Below are 19547 nucleotides of genomic sequence, written 5' to 3'. Positions count from 1 at the left end.
CACAGACAGGCACTATTCCCAAGATCTAGTCCACAAAAAGATCTCCTGTGCCGTTTCCCCTCGCACATGCAATCATCTCACCACCCCAAAAACATTCAAAGTACCACTGTGGACTGGATCAACTGAACCATATCCTTTGTCAGGGCTTTGATTGCCTATCATCATGCACTGAAATGAGTGACATCCTACCCAAGATACTTCCCACCACCACAACATCCTAGTCCATCTCTATGTTGCTCCCAATCCCAACCCCTTGCCACAAGGATCATATCCCTGTGGATGACCCAGGTGCGAAAGCTGCCCAATCCACCCACCCAGCACTTGCTATTCCTGTCTTGTCACAGGGTGTCCTACCCCCCCAGGGGCTGGGCCACCTGTGAAAGCAGCCATGTCATTTACCAGCTCTGCTGCAATCATTGCACAGCTTTGTATGTTGGTATGACTACCATCCAGTTGTCTATCACAATGAACAGCCACCGCCAAACAGTGGCCAAGAGCAGAGTAGGCCACCCTGTAGCATAACATGCAGCTGAATATTACACACTTGATTTCACTGGCTGCTTCACTACCCGAGCCATCTGGATCCTTCCCTCCACTACCATCTTTTCTGAACTGCACAGATGGGAGTTATCCCTACAACACATTCTCCACTCCCATAATTAGCCTATTCCGGTCTCAACATATGATAACATACAGTCCCCACACCCTCCACTGAGCAGTTTCCATTCCCTCTGTCCTATCATATACTTCCCATTCTCATCTCCCACCCTGTTTATTTGCAGCCCATCTTCCCCTGTGCCTCCTTTTTTGTTCCTTTTTTCCCCATCTCCCTGCCCCACAACCTCCTGACACTGCACCTGTTGGCAGTCTAGTCCCTGCACACTCCCAGACAGTGTTCGCCTCTCTCCCCACCACTACTGTCCCTAATCACTTAGCCACCCCCTCCAGATTGCTGCTTGCATGTAGCCGAGCCTCAAGACAATGCCCCACTTTTTGAGCTAACTGATATTGAGCAAGGATTTTAGCCACAGAAGCCCTGCATTTACTTGGTCCTGTGCACTAAACTGCTATGCTGTTTTAATGTTGTTATATACATTGATAAAATTGCTATTCCTTTGTAGAGTGCTCCTGGTGAAGGACCTGGCAGTAACTCAATTGTTCGTCTGTCAGTCAGTTTGTATACTGCTGTAATTAGTTTATCTGAAAGCATCCTGAAGATTCTTCTCTTTCTGATATGTTTCTCTCTTATCTCTTTCTTTTGTTGCTTTTGTGATTTATCAATAGCTACTGCAATTTTTATTCCTGTAAAACACTAAATTTATGTTCTTTTCCCAGAGGCACAGGGAGCAGTATGATCCAGTCATTGAACAAGTGGGGAGTTACGATCCTATGCCAAATCAATTAAATGAGAAACTTGTGTCCTTAAATTTTGAGAGAATCAAGTATTGGATTGGGACTGGAGCAGATGTCTCAACACCTGTGGCAGAGCTTCTAGGTATGTTGTGTAAATCCTTTTTTATTGAGTTTATTTAAGGAATAAAAATACCTGTTGATTATTCAGCATATTATCTCTCTGATTCCTATCAAGTTAGTTTGATATTAACTTGAGTTAACATATTTCAAACAATGGAAACTCCAGGTTGTAAGGTCAACAATATAAGGAAAAGGTAGAGTGCTACTCACTGTAAAGATGACACATTGAGCTGCAAACTGACACAACAAAAAGATACTTACACATTATCTTTCAGCCAAAACCTTCTCCAGAAAAGGACACACACACACACACACACACACACACACACACACACACACAAAAAGCAAGCACGCCTCACGCTCACATTACTGCTATCTCCAGCCCAAGCTTCAGGAGATGGCAGTCATGTGTGCGTGATGTGTGGTTGCTTGTGTTACATATTTGTTTTATTTATTATAGTTATCAATGGTAAGGAGACCAGGAGGAAAGAGAGAGAGGGGGGCGGGAGAGAGAAGTGTGGGGGGGGGGGGGAGGAGGCAGTACACATTCTGGATGGAGAAGAAGTGATGTGGACAGAGGAGAGAAGGGAAAAGGAAAAAGAAAGTTTAGGCAACAGGAAATAATTTAGCAGAAGATTAGCCCTGTGTTATTGTGAGAGCACAGGGTGTGTTGTGGAGACAATTTTCACTTGCTGTGTAGTTAAGACAAACTAGTGCTGGAAGGGAGTATTGAAATGGGTCATGTAGTGTAGCAACTATGGAAGTCATTTGTGTTGTGGTGTGCAGTGTGTTCACAACTGAACGGTCACATTTGCAGTTTGCCAATGGCCATTCATGTGTGTACACAGTTGACTACTTGTCATGCCCACCTAGAATTCTGTGCAGTAATTTCAGCATAGTTGATATATAACATGGTTGCTTATATACATGGCCCTGCTTTTATAGAGAAGTAAATGTCTGTGACTGGGCTGCAGTCTATGTTGGCCATAAGGGAATGACCTGAAGAGTGCAGGTTGGCAGCAGGATTGGAATAGTGATGGGCAAGGATATTCTGTAGCTTGGGTGGACAGCTGAACACTACTTTCAGTGATGTGGTTAGGATTTTGGGTTGGATACCCTCATCTCAGGGCACAATGAGAGGTAGTTGAAGCCTTGGTGAAACTTTTCAAGGTGAGGGTGTGTTGGTTGGTGGATGGTTAACAGGTATCAAAGGAGGAGATGACATGGGACATCTGTTCATAGATAAGCTGACTCAGACATTGTCTGTCAGGAAAAGCCCTGGTAAGGTTACTGGTACATTTCAACTCCTGCTTTCCACTGCTGATGCAATGCCCGCAGTTGTTGAGGCCATAAGGAAGTGACTTTTTGACACAAAAATGGATGACAGATGTCAAAATGGAGGTACATTGGCGATGTTTAGCATTTGATATGAACAGACGTATTTATGGAGCCACTTGCGAGGTAGAGATCAACATATAGGAAGGCACCAGATGAAGTGTATTTGGGAGCAGGTGTTGAGGTTATGGAAGAAAGTGCAAAGGTTGTCCCTGTCCATGTCATGACACTGTCATCAATGAATCTGAACCGAACAATAATGTTCTAGGTATTTATTGGATAGGAAGGATTCCTTCAGATGGCCCCCAAACGTGTTGGCAAAAAATGGCAATACCACAGATTTGTTTGTAGCAGGTATGCACAAACTGCGGGACACATGCGGCCTGCAGTTGACCTCATGATGGCCTGCCCCTTATCGTTTGTTCTTGTGAATTTTTTTTTTTACTAATCTTTCGTTCCCTCCCTGATAATGCACTAGAAGCAGTGCAGCTGGAACTAATCAACGTGCTAAACAATGGGACACTGTGAACTAAATTTAATGAAACAAATCTATTGTATTTCTGTTGTTGGGTCAGTAGAAACAATTGTAAGTTATTGGTAGGTAGTGCAATAAAATATGTTAACATTTTTGGTCATCTTATATATATCATCAGATTTTTTCAGCAATAAACATTAACAAAATAGGAACCACTCAAGGACTGACAATTTAGAGTGAAGCAATCGTGGAAGCAATGGAGCATCATTTTTCTAATTTTTTAATTAAGTTGTGGCCCTTACATAGTCACAGTCACAGGCTTGTGGCCTGCAGTACTAGCAATTTCAAGTTTATATATTTGGGCTTCAAGAGGGAAATAACTGTGGAACTAGATGCGTAATTTTACATGTCATATACCAGCTGTTATGTAAATAGTGTTCGGCCTTTTACATCGGCATGACTACCACCCTGTTATCAATCAGGATGAATGGACATAGGCAGAGGATGTATACCACCAACACACAATATCCTGTTGCAGAGTACGCTCTACAACATGACAGTCATGACCTCGGTGCCTGTTTCACCACATGCGCCATCTGAATTCTTGCCCTGGTCACCAGTTTCTCAGAATTCCGCAGCTGGGAACTAGCACTACAACATGTTTTTGGCCTTAATTTACATGAATTCCTTCTGTTTCAGCATTTATTCATAGTAACTACTCCTTTCTTCACACCATTTTAGTTTCCTACATTTGTCACTTCCTGACCAGTGTAAATTTCGCCGTCATCCCTCCCACCTCTGTTAAATACATTGCACTTCGCTTTTACTCTTATTAACTTGTGCACGATGTTGTAGTACTAATCTCAGTCGTGCGTACTACCCTGCCTTCCACCATTAAGCTCTTAGGTTTTTGAATCTCGTCAGGTGCAATCCCCAACAATCTGTCTTTCCTTCTCACCTCGCCTGGTAAGTCTCCCCTGACCGTGGATTTTGAGTGACTTTTCTGAGCTGTACCCCTTTTTCTAAACCTCTTTGGCCGTTTTCCTTCACTCCTCTCCCTTCCCGTCCAGCTGTTCTGCCAGAAGAAGAAGCCATTGGCTCCAAAAGCTTGTAAAAGTTAAATCTTTAAATTGTGTGTGTGTTCTCTTGCCACCGCTTGGTGAGTATATTTTTTTTATCAATCAATTTACATTATAGAAAATAATCTGTGTGACTTGCAGAGTTTCCGGCTTTGAAGAGCTCTGTCTCCCTGCAAATTTCCCCAACATGCAGCTGCGAGCATTGTATTCACACATCTCGTTACTGTCTGCGGAAATAGTTGCAGTGACCAAACATAACTGATACTACCAAATTTTGAAAGGGCTAAGTGTTGAGGAAGAATGCAGAGATTAGTCAGTTTAACAAACGTTTAATGGCATTGGGACTGGGAGTTCCAAAAATGGATGTATTATGCGGAAAAATGCAGTAATGAGGGACGAGATTCCACTGTAAATTATTTCTGTTATGTGTGGAGTTACTAAAATGTAGACTTTCACGGCCAGAAATATCATGTCCATTATAATTATCTGGGCTGTTATGCCGTGGTCGGTTGATGAATTTTGTCTCAATTCCCAATGTTTCGTCTCCGACTGCGGGAGACATCTTCAATGGGGTCCGTACGTCGATGGAAGGTCCAACACACCCACTGGCTCGCTACTGACTGCCACTAAATTCCATGTCCGCGCGCTGCCGCGCCGCGGTGTGACGTCACGTGTTTTGAAAATGTCAGTGCAATTGGCCGCTGTCCGTCGCTGTCGATCGCCGTTGCCATCACCCAGTAGTGGACGGGTGGTACACATCTTCTTTAACACCAGCATCCATATACCGTTTAATTTCACGCCCTCCTCCTTTTGATTGAAATTATTTGGGTGTTTAGCGATTTCAATTGCCTCCCTGTAGAGCCTTTCGTAATATCCGCTTGTGGCCGCTAGTACTTGCGTCTCCTCGAAACGAATATTGTTGTTCCCTGGCTGGAAAGCATGCTCTGCAACAGCTGATCATTCCGTTTCTCCTCTTCTACAATTTCCCTTGTGCTCTTCCAAACTTTTAGAAACAGTTCTTTTAGTTGTACCCACATAAACATCACCACAACTGCATGGGATCCTATACACTCCAGCTTTTTCCAAAGGTTTGCGAGCGTCCTTGGCAGGCTTAAGGTATTCCTTTATCTTCCTGGTGGGCTTGTAAATTACGGTAATATTCCGCTTTGTCAAGATCCTCCCTATTCTTTCCGTTACATTTTTAACAAACGGCAGGAAAACCTTAGATTTTGACGTAGCCTGTACGTCAGTATGATTTCTGCGTGGCTGCCTCAACACACATTTTATTTCGGTGGACGAATATCCGTTCTTCATTAGTGCATTGTGGAGATGTTCCATCTCAGCGTCGAGCAACTCAGGTTCACAAATATTTCTAGCTCTGTCCGCTAATGTCTTGATAACACCCCGCTTCTGTTGTGGGTGGTGGTTCGAATCCCGGTGCAAATAACGGTCCGTGTGCGTGGGTTTGCGGTATACTGAGTGGCCCAAACTACCATTTTAGTTTCTAAAAACAAGCACATCGAGGAAATGTAATTTGCCCTCTACCTCCTCCTCCATTGTAAACTGAATTCTCGAGTTTATGCTGTTTAGATGTTCGTGGAACCGGCTTAGTTCCTCCCTACCATGTCTCCACAGCACAAACGTGTCATCCATGTATCGGAACCATACATTTGGTTTTTTGCTGGCAGTACCTAAGGCCTGTTCTTTGAATTTCTCCATAAAGAAGTTTGCAATTACGGGACTTAGGGGGCTTCACATAGCCACGCCATCCGTTTGCTCATAAAACTGTTCCTTCCACTAGAAGTATGTGGTCATCAAACAACACTTAAACAGTTCTAAAATATCGGCAGGAAAAATTTGATCCTGCTGTTCCAATACATCATTAAGTGGAACCATGGTGAACAGTGATACCACATCGAAGCTGACCAATATGTCCTCCGGCTGGACCACTATGCCATTCAATCTGCTGATGAAATGTGTCGAATTCTTTATATAAGAGTCTGAACGGCCCACATGTGGTTTCAACAGCGTAGTCAAAAACTTGGCTAACGAGTAGGTGGGCGAACCAATGGCACTTAGTATCGGTCTTAACGGCACATTTTCTTTATGAATTTTGGGCAATCCATAAAGCCTCGGTGGTAGCGCAACCGAATTGCAGAGATCTTTCTGTACACTCTCTTCAATGGAGGACTTTTTATTAACCGCGACACAGTTCTGAGAACGTTGTTAGTGGGGTCCTTATTCAGCTTCCTATATGCTTGCGGATCCAATAGATCAGTATTTTACTCTGATAGTCGGCCACATCCATAACCACCGTTGCGCTTCCTTTGTCAGCTGGGAGAACCAAAATACTATCGTAGTCATTCAGGAGTTTTAAAGCTCTTCTCTCACCCACAGTTATATTACTTTTCGGCAGTTTTGCATTGGCTAATATTCTCACTGTTTCTATACGGATTTCTTCAGCTGTTACAGAATCCACACTGCGAATTCCTGCTTCTACACTGGCTATAATTTCTTCCGTGGGCACAAAACGCAGACTAACAGCAAAATTTCCTCCCTTGGCAAGCACAGATGTCTCATCGTCAGATAACGAACGTTTGGACAAATTGATAACGGTCCGGGAAACGTCCAAATGCCGAACAGTCTGATTAGGTAGCAAGCACAAATTGTAAGTTAATGTCTCTCCATATGACGATCAGTAATAAACTGTGCAGCAGTGACGGGGATAAAATTGATAGACTACTGCACGATACCATGGGGAAGCGTATGTTGACAACGTCTAGTAGACAGAAGAAGAAGTTTGATAATTTGCTACCTAATCAGACTGTTCGGCATTTAGACGTTTCCCGGACCATTGGGAATTGAGACAAAATTCATCAACCGACCACGGCATAACAGCCCGGATAATTATAATGGATATGTGTGGAGTTGTGAACTAGCTGTTCTATGTAGTTTTCAGAGAAGGTGCTTAGTAGTTTTTGATAGGATGTTTTGTCATGTTCAGCGCACACAAAACTGAATTATTTCATTCAGCTGTTGGATGACTGTAGTATCTAAAGTGATGACAGTACAATCGGGGAATGCATGTACTAGCATTCAGAGTCTTTTTTGTAAAGTTTTCATTTACATGGTGTGAACTTCAGAATTGGTCACTGGAATACACCTTAATTGGCCCCTTTAATTTTAGGATGTAAATTAGGGCTTGCCCTCTAACCAAATCACTGAAGGGTGTAAGAAGGAAGTTGTCAATAGCCATCTCATTGGGAACTGTACTATTGGAAATAATTCAAAACTGGATATATCAACAGCATCACGGAGAAAATACTGAAGCCGACAGAAGTAATGTGTCTCCAGTAAAGACTGCATAACCTTACAGAAGTGCTAATAACTGCCTAATGAAACTTAAGATACTGTACAGACCGCTATCAAGAAGTGTCAGAACTGTTAGCTTGTGTGTGAATGTTTTTAATATTATGGTACACCATATTCAAAGACTTGAAAACACCAATATTTAGAATATTTGAATATATAGCAAGTACAACTTTCATTTTACTGGTACTGCTGTAGTCTGTTATTAGCTTGTGTCTGTCCTGCCCTTCTCAGTGATTTCATGAGCACGGTAGGTCTACTAATATTCCACTTACCCTTTCATTTTTTGACTTATATTATTATTTCATCCTTCAGTTCACAAGGATTCCTGTGTTTTTATGGAAGATAGTAAATAAGCATTTCTTTTGGTGTTAACAGTTTTGTCCAGACTGTAACTTTTTAAAGTAGCAGTTTCAAGTGTAACAATACAAACCCCACGTGGCTACCTGATATTTAATCAACCCATGAATTGTGTGCCATTATACGAAGGGCTTATTTAAATAGTGGTACAAGTCCATTTTTGTTCATATTGAGATACAGAGTCCTCAAGTTAAATGAGCACTGAAAAATCTTCAAGCATCTGGCTTCTTGCTAGAGATGAACCTTTCTTTCCGTTTGTTTGGCTCATTAATTTCAGAAGCATTATAGACAGAAAAGCGGAGGTAATGGACTTGTACCACTATTGAAATAAGCCCTTCATATGTGATAGAGCAAAACTGTGGACCAGATGGGGATTAGAACCCACCCTAATGAGCAAGCTTAAAGGAATGCCTCACTGTGAGATCAAATACCACTGTTGTAGTAATGATGTTAAGGTGAGATCAGAAGACAAAGCCAACCATATCAGTGAAACCATCCAGACAATGCTGCTAGTGTGACAGTTCTGGTGCTTTGAATACTGTTGGCAAAATCTTTCAGTCAGTGCACCTCTGATGCAAGCTCAATTTACAAAATTGTAATTATATAAATCTTATATCAAAACTCATACTTACCCTATAAGATAGACAAACACCAAATTGTTTTTCCACTTCATTCAGTGTTAAATGCATTTATAATTATGACATGCAACCTAGACAGATGAGCCACGACTCCTAAGTTTCCATTAAATGAATGTGTTCAGATAAGCCACTGCTTTTCAGTAACCATCCTTTCTCAGACAGAAATTAACTTTTTATGATTTTAATATATATTACAGACCTCAGGTGGGAATCAGTTACATGTAAAGTGACATAATGAGGAAATTAATCTTCCATACATTATATTAACACAAAAAGGCCTTTTCTTTCTTTTTGCTGCAGTTAGGAAATTTGTTAACAGTATATAAGAGGCATACATATGAGACGATACTATTGGGAATTGTTTTCTGCCCTTCCTCCCACCAGACTGCAATGGCTTTAATTGCTCACATTTTGTAATAAGTTTTACTGTGGCCAGTAACCAACCACAATGTGTTTATATTCACACTGTTTGTTCAGAGGGTTAAACTTCCATGATTCATTGGATTTAAGACATGTATGTATTGTTTGTAGGGCTTTTGGGCAACTTATGGCACCATCTCGTAGCAGAAGACCAAAAATGTACACTGTTTTAGTACAACACTCAGTTTTACAGAGGTTTTGTTTGCAAAAAACAGCATTTTAAATGTCAATACCTTTAGAGGTCACAGGCTCATTTTCTGCTGTGTTTACATCATGCACAAAGAACATATAAAACAGTAATGTTGCCAACAGTGTCAAACTTATTTTTAATTATTATATTAAATTTTGCATTTCTGTTTTCTACTTCTCAAGAAGGACTTTGCAGAAGCTTAAATATTTTAGCATGGTACCTGTTTGTGATTCAATGCCTCCGTTATGTGGTGAGTAGCAATTTATTCCAGGAGGGTCATCCAGAAAGTAAAGAACGGCTGGATACCACAATCAGCAATGATCCCCCACAACCGTGATTACAAGTATGCCAGTTAGCTCCTACCCCTGTCTCAGTGAGAGCTGAGTTTTGTTGCTGAATGGTCACACTTCTTTGTTCTGTAACCTTTTGAAATAGTCGTGCCCATTCAGAATCCCGCCAGATATGAAGTGTATAAATGTCATTTGTTTTCCGAATGCACAAAATATCCAGAGTATCGAAATTTGTAGGCAAGTGAAGAATGTTCATGGTGATAGTGCAATGAACAAGTCTCTAGTGACATAGAATGTTGTCAGCCAAGGTGTTTTTGATTCATGATTGGGCACAGCCTCATGCATCAGCTTGGACACAGTAAGAACTTCAGCATCTTAAGTGGGAAATTTTTTGTGCGTCCTCCATTACAGCCCTGACTTGGCATCAAGTGATTTTCTTGTTTTTCCAAAACTGAAGGAATTTTTGAGAGGAAAACAATTCAGAAATGATTACCTCAAAGGAGCAGTGACATCTAGGCTGAAATCTTTGGTAGAGGAGTATAACATGGGGGGGGGGGGGGGGGGGAGTTTCCCGTGTTACAGTTATGGTGACTACATTGAAAAATAGTGTAAGGTACTTTAACATTGTAAATAAAGTTGTGTGTTGTTATCTTGCCTTTTTATTCATTTATGCCAAAACATTACTTAATGGATGACTTGTATCTTGGTTGTGAGTGCACTGATGTGAGGATCTATTATGAGTGGATGTAAACTTATTGATGTACAAGCCACTAAGTGGTTGTATTAACCCTAAATCACATACCCAATAAATAGTTAAGGTGGTTGTGGTTTGATGCAGCTCTCCATTATAAGTCTGTCTTATGCAAGCCTCTTTATCTTTGCACAACTACTGCAATGTTCATGCCTTGGAACCCCCCTCCCCCTCCCCCACGCACACACACACTTACTTTCTCATCAGACTTATATTTCACAATGTGTCCTATCCTATCAGCCAATCTCATCTTTCAGTGACATTGTGGCACAAATTTCTTTTTTTTCCCCAGTTCGATTCAGTGCCTCCACATTTGCAATATCTACTTAAACTTCAGTATGCTTTTACATCAACATGTTAAAAAAGCTTCTATTGTGTTCTTATCTGAACTGCCTATGATCCACACTCTATTTCCATACAAGACTACACTTCAGACAAATACCTTCAGAAAAAAACTTCCTAACACTTAAACCAAAATTCATCTTTTTTTTCCAGCAACAGTATTCTTTCTATAGCTAGTCAGCATTTTATATCCTTTCTGTGTTGGCATTGTCAGTTATTTTGCTATGCACATAGCAAAACTCATCTGCTACTTTTAATGTCTCATTTGTTAGTCTTCGGAATTTTTTTTTCTTTCTGAGAATGGCCTTGATTGCATAAGTGCGATGATAAACTTTAGAAGCAAACATGTGACATGAATAAACATTGAAAGTATACGTTCCTGTAACCAGTTACAATTTATTTTGGAGGGTTAAAATTCTCTCAAGTGGATTATGTCATTTACTAAGACATGTATGTATTGTATGTGCAACTTCTGGGTGACCTGTGGCACTATCTGGTAGGAGAAGACAAAACACTACTTTGAGTCTTGTACCAAAGTTTAGTGTGTGCCTTTTATTGCAAAAGATGAGTTACAAAACTTTTGGCCTTCTACTACATTAATGTTTTGTTGTCTGCTACCAGACAGTGCCACAAGTTATCCAAAATTCATAGGCCTACATATGTGCCATTTTGGAACCCTCCAAATGCGTAGTGTAAATAAATTGTGAGAAATTACAGTAACTAATGGTACCAGTCTCAATTTGATTTAGTTTAACATTTTTTTATTTGAAAGAAAAATTAAAATTTTGGAACTTGAAGTTCTGTTTTGAAACTGGACAGTATGACATCACACTTAAGTGTTGTTATCTCTACTGTTACACAGGATTAGCAGGTTTCTATCCCATCCATCCAAGGACATACATGACAGCCTGGAGGAACCGCCGTAGTGCCACAGAAAATAAAGAAGTTAAACTAGAAAATAGTAGTTAGTATGAACACAGTGATGTAAATTTTACTGCATATATTTTGAAAAATGTATAATACAAACAGTTATAGTTTATTAAATAAAACAGCTCTTTATCTACACTTTCGGTGTATCACTTATTTCACCATGCACAATACACAGATGCACCTAAAACTTCTTTATCTTTTGCAACTGATTATTTCTTCTCAATGCCATTTTCCTCAGTCTTCTCCAATACTCTTTTGTGTTAGGGTCCAATTCCTCTAAAGCAGGTGGCTTGCCTAGACAAAGAGATTAACTAACATTAATCGAGATTTTCCACACATTATTGACTTATCCAATGAAGAAACAATTTTTTATAATGTAAGATGACTATTCTAAAATAATTTGTATCAGAATGAAAAGTGAGTGTTGAAATTCTGGATAACAATAATACAGTAAAACCCCCTTTTTACACTTTTCAGTGGACTGACTCAAAAGGAGTGTAAAATGCAGCAAAGAAGAGAAAACACAAGTGAAAATGGATAAATTTATCTGTCATATTGCTCAAAATATGAAATTGATTTAATTTAAATTTTGCCTATTTGAAAAAATATTTTATTGTTTTTGTTTCCTTCTGACAGCAATTAGCTATACTTGTTCATGCAACAACATTAAAAAGATATTCATGTTTTTAACTGTCAAGTTCTGTAGGACCAAACTGAGGAGCAAATCTCTGAGGTCATGGAATGTGTCAGTACAAGAAATTACAACATAAAAGTTATAACAGATAAAAAAAATAAATGTTTATGAACCCGAGAAAAGTCACTTCATAAGTTTAAGTAAATGGCAATCAACAATACAATGAGAATCAGCTTAAATTTTCAAGGAACTTCTAGACAGAATAGAAGGAGTGACCCATGAGGAAACTCTTCAGTTCCGATTTGGAAGCGTGTGGTTTTCTGCTAAGATTTTTGAATTCGAGTGGTAGCTTATTGAAAAATGGATGCAGCAGTATACTGCACACCTTTTTGCACAAGAGTTAAGGAAGTCTGATCCAAATGCAGGTCTGATTTCTGCCGAATATTAACAGAGTGAAAGCTGCTTATTCTTGGAAATAAGCTAATATTGTTAACCAGAAATAACAGTAAGGAATATATATATTGAGAGGTTCCTGAACTTACACCACTTATTGCACAAACTGCCCATTTCTGAGCCAAAAATATCCTTTTAGAATGGGAAGAGTTACCCCAAAATATAATACCATATGACATAAGCAAAGTAGACTAATTTTCGTGTAAAATGATCATTCACTTCTGATACCGTTCGAATAATAAAAATGGCAGTATTAAGTCTTTGAACAAGATCCTAAACATGGGCTTTCCACGGCAGCTTACTATCTATCTGAACACCCAGGAATTTGAACTGTTCAGTTTCACTAATCATATGCCTGTTCTGTGAAATTAAAACATCAGGTTTTGTTGAATTGTGTGTTAGAAACTGTAAAAACTGAGTCTTACTGTGATTTAGCATTAGTTCATTTTCTACAAGCCATGAATTAGGTCATGTACTGCACTATTTGAAATTGAGCCAATGTTGCACACAACATCCTTTACTACCAAGCTAGTGTCACCAGCAAACAGAAATATTTTAAAGTTACCCATAATACTAGAGGACATATCATTTATTTAAATAAGGAACAGGAGTGGCCCCAACACTGATCCCTGGGGCCCCACTCAGATCCCACATCACATCCGTTATCGGAGATGCTGTGTCCTATCGCTTGTGCGCTGACTATAACACCATGTTCAAACTCACTTAAATCTTGATAACCTGCCATTGTAGCAGCAGTACCCGATCTAACAACTGTGGCAGACACTTGTTGTCTAATATAGGCGCTGCCAACCACAGAACCATATTCTGTCTGTTTACATATTTCTGTATTCAAGTATGCATGCCTATACCAGTTTCTTTGGTGCTTCAGTGTATAATGAAGTACTATGTGAAAAATGCTACATAAATATTCAGTGAGAGTTTCATATGATTTCAATGTGGTGCAGAGACTGGCTACTTGCTTTAAATGTTCAGAAATTTAAGATTTTGCACTTCACAAAATGAAAAAATGTGGTATCCTATGGCTATAATATCAAAGAGTCAGAGCTGGAATCGGCCAATTCATACAAATACCTGGGTGTAACACTTTGTAGGGATATGAAATGGAATGATCACATAGTTTCAGCCATGGTGGTAGATTTCAGTTTACTGGCGGAATATGGGGGAAGTGAAAGCACTCTACAAAGGAGATTGCTTACAAATCATTAGTGACCAGTTCTAGAATATTGCTCAAGTGTGGGACCCAACCATGTAGAACTAACACAGGATACTGAACCTGTACAGAGGAGGACAGCATGAATGGTCACAGTTTGTTTAATCTGTGGGAGAGCGTCACAGAGATACTGAAGCAACTGAACTGGAAGACTCCTTGAGATAGAGGTAAACCATCTCGAGAAAGTTTACTAACAAAGTTTCAAGAACCGGCTTTAAATGACTGCTCTCGGAATATGCTACAACCCAATACATATCACTCCCATACGGATTGTGAGGATAAGATTAGAATAATTATTGCATGCACAGAGGCATTCCAACAATCATACTTCCCGCACTCCATACATGAATGGAACAGGAAAAACCCTAATAACTGAAGAAATGGGATGTACCTTCTGCTATGTGCCTCACATGTGCAGAGTATGTGGTGTCACCGCCAGACACCACACTTGCTAGGGGGTAGCTTTAAATCGGCCGCGGTCCATTAGTACATGTCGGACCCGCGTGTCGCCACTGTCAGTACTTGCAGACCTAGCGCCACCACATGGCAGGTCTAGAAAGACGGACTAGCACTCGCCCCAGTTGTACGACGACTTTGCTAGCGACTACACTGACGAAGCCTTTCTCTCATTTGCCGAGAGACAGTTAGAATAGCCTTCAGCTCAGTCCATGACTATGACCTAGCAAGGCGCCATTAACCGTATCTGAAGATAGTCTCACTTGTATCGTCAATAGCAATGTACCACAAGGATGCATTAAAGTTAAGTAAACCGACGATACGTTCTTTTCTTATAGCATTAATTAAGTATGCTGTTCCAGACTTCACGACAGCCGGAGTGTGTGCACGCGAGCCTTTTGGTAACCTCACCCTGTGTCTAGACTGTCTTGTCTAGACACAACAGTATACATGTAGGTAACCACTATAACATTATGGTAAATAAAACTTGTGACACAAGACTTGTTAAAACACTAAAGTTGGCAGTTTTCATAAACAGAGAACAGTACTGTATTGACAGTACAATACCGACAGAACAGGACTTCTGTTGGGATTGACAAAAATGAATGTAAAAAGTGGTAAAAGGTAACATGTGGGAAGTTCCTATCCACCCATGTAAGTAATAAAACTGCCTATATTTATCACTTTTAAAAATCACCATGGCATTCCCCATAACTCAGAATTTTAAAGGAAGTTATGAGCAAAGGTTAAAGACTTTCAGTTCCTCCGCACATCTCTAACTTCCAAATGAGCCCTTTGTATTTATATGATTTTGTAAATTTCAAACAAGATTAAACTAAAAAGTCAATGGATGTCATGCCATGAAGCACAAAATAGGCATGTTGTTGTGACTGGCTGTAATACTGTACAGTCTGGATCTTATGTATTCTTTTAACATTTATAGAAAACCAAGAGCAACAGACACAATGACACAGGGTGTACATAAAGTCCAGGAACACTTTCAATTATTAATTGCACAAGAACCAAACATTGTACAGATACCACACGTCATTTTGACGAGAAACCTTGAAAGTTTATTATTAGTATTATTATTATTTTTCCATGTTCACCGCCACAGCATAGTTTGGTAACTTGCCGATAGTCAGCACTAGTCACAAACATGGCGAGTTCAGTTGCGGAGCGAGCTTTCTGTGTGTTGGAGTTCGACAAAAACAAGTACGCTACAGCTGTTCAATGGATGTTTAGAACCAAGTACGATAATAAGCTACCAACAAGGAAGGCCATTTACTACTGACACAACAAATTCGTTACAATGGGTTGCTTGTGCCCAGCAAAGAGAAGCGGATGTCCCAGTGTGAGTGAAGTGAATGTGGAGTGTGTACAAGAGACATTTATAAGGAGTCCAAAGAAATCGGTGTGTCATGCACATCAAATATCTGTACAATGTTAGTTCTTGTGCAATAAATAATTGAGAGTGTTCCTGGACTTTATGTACACCCTGTACAGTCTCCTCCAGTCATCCCCACAGACAGTAATTAAGAATAAGAAATGAAAACTGTTTTATCGTGGACAAGCAGTGTAGCAGGCAGTATTGAAATAAACACTTTGCAATAGCAACTGTTTGTTTATTAACATGAACTGAACTAAGTACAGTCCCAGAGAACAAATGTCCATGAACGTTGAAGTGGTGTGGAGCAGAGAGGATAAGCAACGACATGGTGGCACGAGGCACCGGGGCATCCACTGATGAGGAGCAATGTGCACTGGGACATCCGCTTCTCTTTGCTGGAGCAACCCATTGTAACGAATTTGTTGTGTCAGTAGTAAATGGCCTTCCTTGTTGGTAGCTTATTATCGTACTTGGTTCTAAACATCCATTGAGGCAGTGTGCAGTCACATGCAGATCCTGTGAAGTAGTGCCTTCCATGGATCATGGCGACAGCAAGACGACACCTTGGCAGGCAGCAGCAATGGCAGGCGTTGGATCCATAGTGGAGACACTTGGCGGCTGACTATCGCTCAGAGCAGAACTGGCTCCCGAGGGGCACAACTTATGTATGGAACTGCAGAAGACTACATGCGTGCTGTCATGTGTATGCATGACCACATGGACACAGCTAGGTGTCTGACTGCAGCACTATGTACTGTGACCTGCATGCCACATACTGCAACAGCTGGCCTCACCAGATGCTGCAGCAGCTACAGGATGCTTGGTGATAAACATCTCAGTGACTCTTCTATTGACAAACAACCTCCAAAATTAGGCAGGGGCTATACCTGATCAACGAAGCATATCTGTAAGTGTGGTGGACGAATATGCTGGGCACAGCCCTGCATACAACACACCCTTCGCCCCTCAAAAGATACGGCTCAACCATCTTAGAGAAGCACGGCACCCAAGGCATGAGACACAATGCAGCCACCAATGTTGATTATCCCAACAACTGGACTGAAAGAACAGTACAATCAGCCAACATGCAAACATGTGCCAGAGAAGTTATCAACTAGCTGCCAAGTACTGTAACACAACCTTGCATTCCACAAGCAATGAACACACGCAAAACACCATGCATAAAAAGAACCCATGAAGTTACATCAACTTCACAATAAGGCTGCAAGATACAGCTAACAAGATGGCCAATTATGTTTTGCACAACCACTGACATCTGATTCAAAAAAATAGAAAAATCAAATAACCCTTATGGAATAACTTCCTAAAGCTCAGTTCAATGTCCTTGAATATACTGTATGGGACCACTACACAACACAAGAAATTGATGTCAATAAAACAAATACATCCCGTCTGTGAAAGGAAACAGTTACTGATTTCTGGAAGTGAGTCTGGGAAAAGCTGACAACGTAAACTAAAGACTCCAGTAACCACACTTGCAACGAAGTAAGCACGGCACCATGTACCTTGTATGCCATAGGCTATAAACTGCATCTCCAACTGTTGACAGTATATGGCCCAGTCCTCTTTCTAGCCATCACATTCTGAAAATTCAGCACCAATGCGGAAGAAGCTTCCTGACACATGGCCACTGTAGGTAAAATCTGAGTGAGCTGAGTTATGAGTCAAAGACAGCTCCAACAATTGGACAGACATTACAAATCAAAATGACACTCAAACCTTATGTGAAAATACGCTGCCAGAGAACTGGAACCAGAACTATTGAGAACAGAAAACAACAAAGCCCTCCTGCATCAATGTAGAGAATTCCTAATGCACCAGTGCATAAAAGGACTGCCCAATCTATGCAGAAAATAGAACAACTACCACGACACAGGTTCATGAAAATGCAGCTACTGAGAAACTTGGACACCATTTACAAAATGAACACTTACCAAAATCTAAACAACCAAATCAACACACACAGTATCTCAAACCAAGAGAATTTGTGGATTGTGTCTAATATCACAGACTGTCATTACACAATAAGCATGAATATGCTGCCCCATCAAGATAAACTACACACATGCAAAAACCCATTAGTCTGAAAGCCACACGTGCAACCTGCAAAAAAAATGTGAGAGAGACTCTCGTCACCATGTCCTTGGCCAAGTGATGTAGCAGAGAGTACTGAAAGGCAGACTCTGCAATAAGAACTATTTGTTTATTATAAGTACAGCTTCTGAGGATGAATGTCCCTAAATATCGAAGTGGGAAAAAGGAGGAAGGATAAGCAAAGACATGGTCCCATGGGGCTGGGAGCTCAGGGACACTCACTAATGCTGTAATGACACAGTCCCACAGGGCAGAGGGCTCATGGTGGTCACATGCAGATTCAGCGAAGCGGTGCCATTGGGAGTGGGAAGTCCAGTGTCCTATGGGGCTCACGGTGAAGACGAAAGGACACCTTGGCGGGCAGCAACTGTGGTAGAAGTTAGTTCATAATGGCCACTAATGGCAACTGATGGTCAGCTGGAGTGTAACTGGCTCTCCAGGGGTGGAGCAGCAACTCAAGTATGCATACATGGAAGACTACATGCACAGTGTTACATGAACACGTGCCTGCGTGGACACGAATAGGTGCCTGTGACTGGAGTGCTGTGTTCCTGCGCACCACATTACCAGCACTGTTAGCACCACCAAATGCTGTGGCAGCCGCAGGAGGCTTGGCAGTAAACAGTGACTCTTCTGTTGACAAACAAACTCTGAGGTGAGGTATAGCCAACCTGGCCCGCGAAGCATATCCACAAGTGTGGAAGCCAAATATGCAATGCGCAGTGCTGCACACCCCACAAAAATTATTAGGACAAACAACTGCAGCAAATGCATTATAACAATGCAGGAACAGTATCATATCCAGAAAGCTGTAGCAGAGAACAAATGTGTTACAAACCAGACACATATTAATACAAATTCTCTATTAAACTTAATCAAAAAACCCCTTTTATACTCACAAACACATTAAAACAACACATACACAGGGATAGGTGACTGATATCACACAGGCACATTCTACAGTTGGTAACAACATTCAACAGATGGCAACACCATCCAAAATATTACATCAAATAAACTAATGTTCATTTCCTAGTGCTGTGAAAATGAAATTGTGTGTGGCAGAAAGCAGAAGAATAACAGCTGTAAAACAGGGAGAAGAACACAGGTAGACCAACATCTATGAAGTTTGTACACAGCAATTTATACACCACTCCAACAAAAATATGCAGAAAGTGCCACAACTGTTTATAACTTCAATATATAATGTCCAAACTGTAAAGCAAAATAGTGTAAACATACAAACATATATATACTCCAAGCCACTGAAGATGTCTTGCAAATAATAAAGCTGAACATGTTTTGCAAGAAAAATCTGTTCTACTCAGCTGAGCTTCGACAGTTCTAAAGCAATAATTTTCAACATAATGATTCACTATTTTGGTGATAATTTCTTGTGTGGGTACCTTTCTTTTAAGTTCTTTCATCAATATACATGACAGATGACCAAGAGTGCCAAAAGAGGGGCCTAGACCTCGGGGTATGCCGTATTTTTAATATTTCCGAAGACTAATGTCAACTTGTAAGCAGTAAACACAGTTAAAAACTAGTGTAATACTGACTTTTAAATAATTTTCTTGAAAGAAATGAAACTGACATACTTAATATTATGTTCT

At 40.5% G+C, this 19547-nt stretch overlaps 2 protein-coding genes across 2 annotated transcripts in view; one reads left to right on the top strand and one right to left on the bottom strand.

Annotated features, from left to right (window-relative positions):
- Positions 1-11787, top strand: part of LOC126188198 (probable 28S ribosomal protein S16, mitochondrial) — a 30746-nt gene extending 18959 nt beyond the window's left edge. The window contains exons 2-3 of the mRNA XM_049929740.1: positions 1336-1495; positions 11585-11787. Coding sequence (XP_049785697.1) covers positions 1336-1495; positions 11585-11691 — 267 coding nt within the window. The 3' untranslated portion in view covers positions 11692-11787. The remainder of the gene's footprint in view (positions 1-1335; positions 1496-11584) is intronic.
- Positions 11708-19547, bottom strand: part of LOC126188197 (39S ribosomal protein L54, mitochondrial) — a 32633-nt gene continuing 24793 nt past the window's right edge. Inside the window, exon 3 of the mRNA XM_049929739.1 lies at positions 11708-11946. Within this exon, the coding sequence (XP_049785696.1) occupies positions 11834-11946 (113 nt within the window). The 3' untranslated portion in view covers positions 11708-11833. The remainder of the gene's footprint in view (positions 11947-19547) is intronic.

Source organism: Schistocerca cancellata, chromosome 5 (assembly GCF_023864275.1).
Source record: "Schistocerca cancellata isolate TAMUIC-IGC-003103 chromosome 5, iqSchCanc2.1, whole genome shotgun sequence".
Classification (NCBI taxonomy): domain Eukaryota; kingdom Metazoa; phylum Arthropoda; class Insecta; order Orthoptera; family Acrididae; genus Schistocerca; species Schistocerca cancellata.
This window is presented reverse-complemented; position numbering and strand designations above follow the sequence as displayed.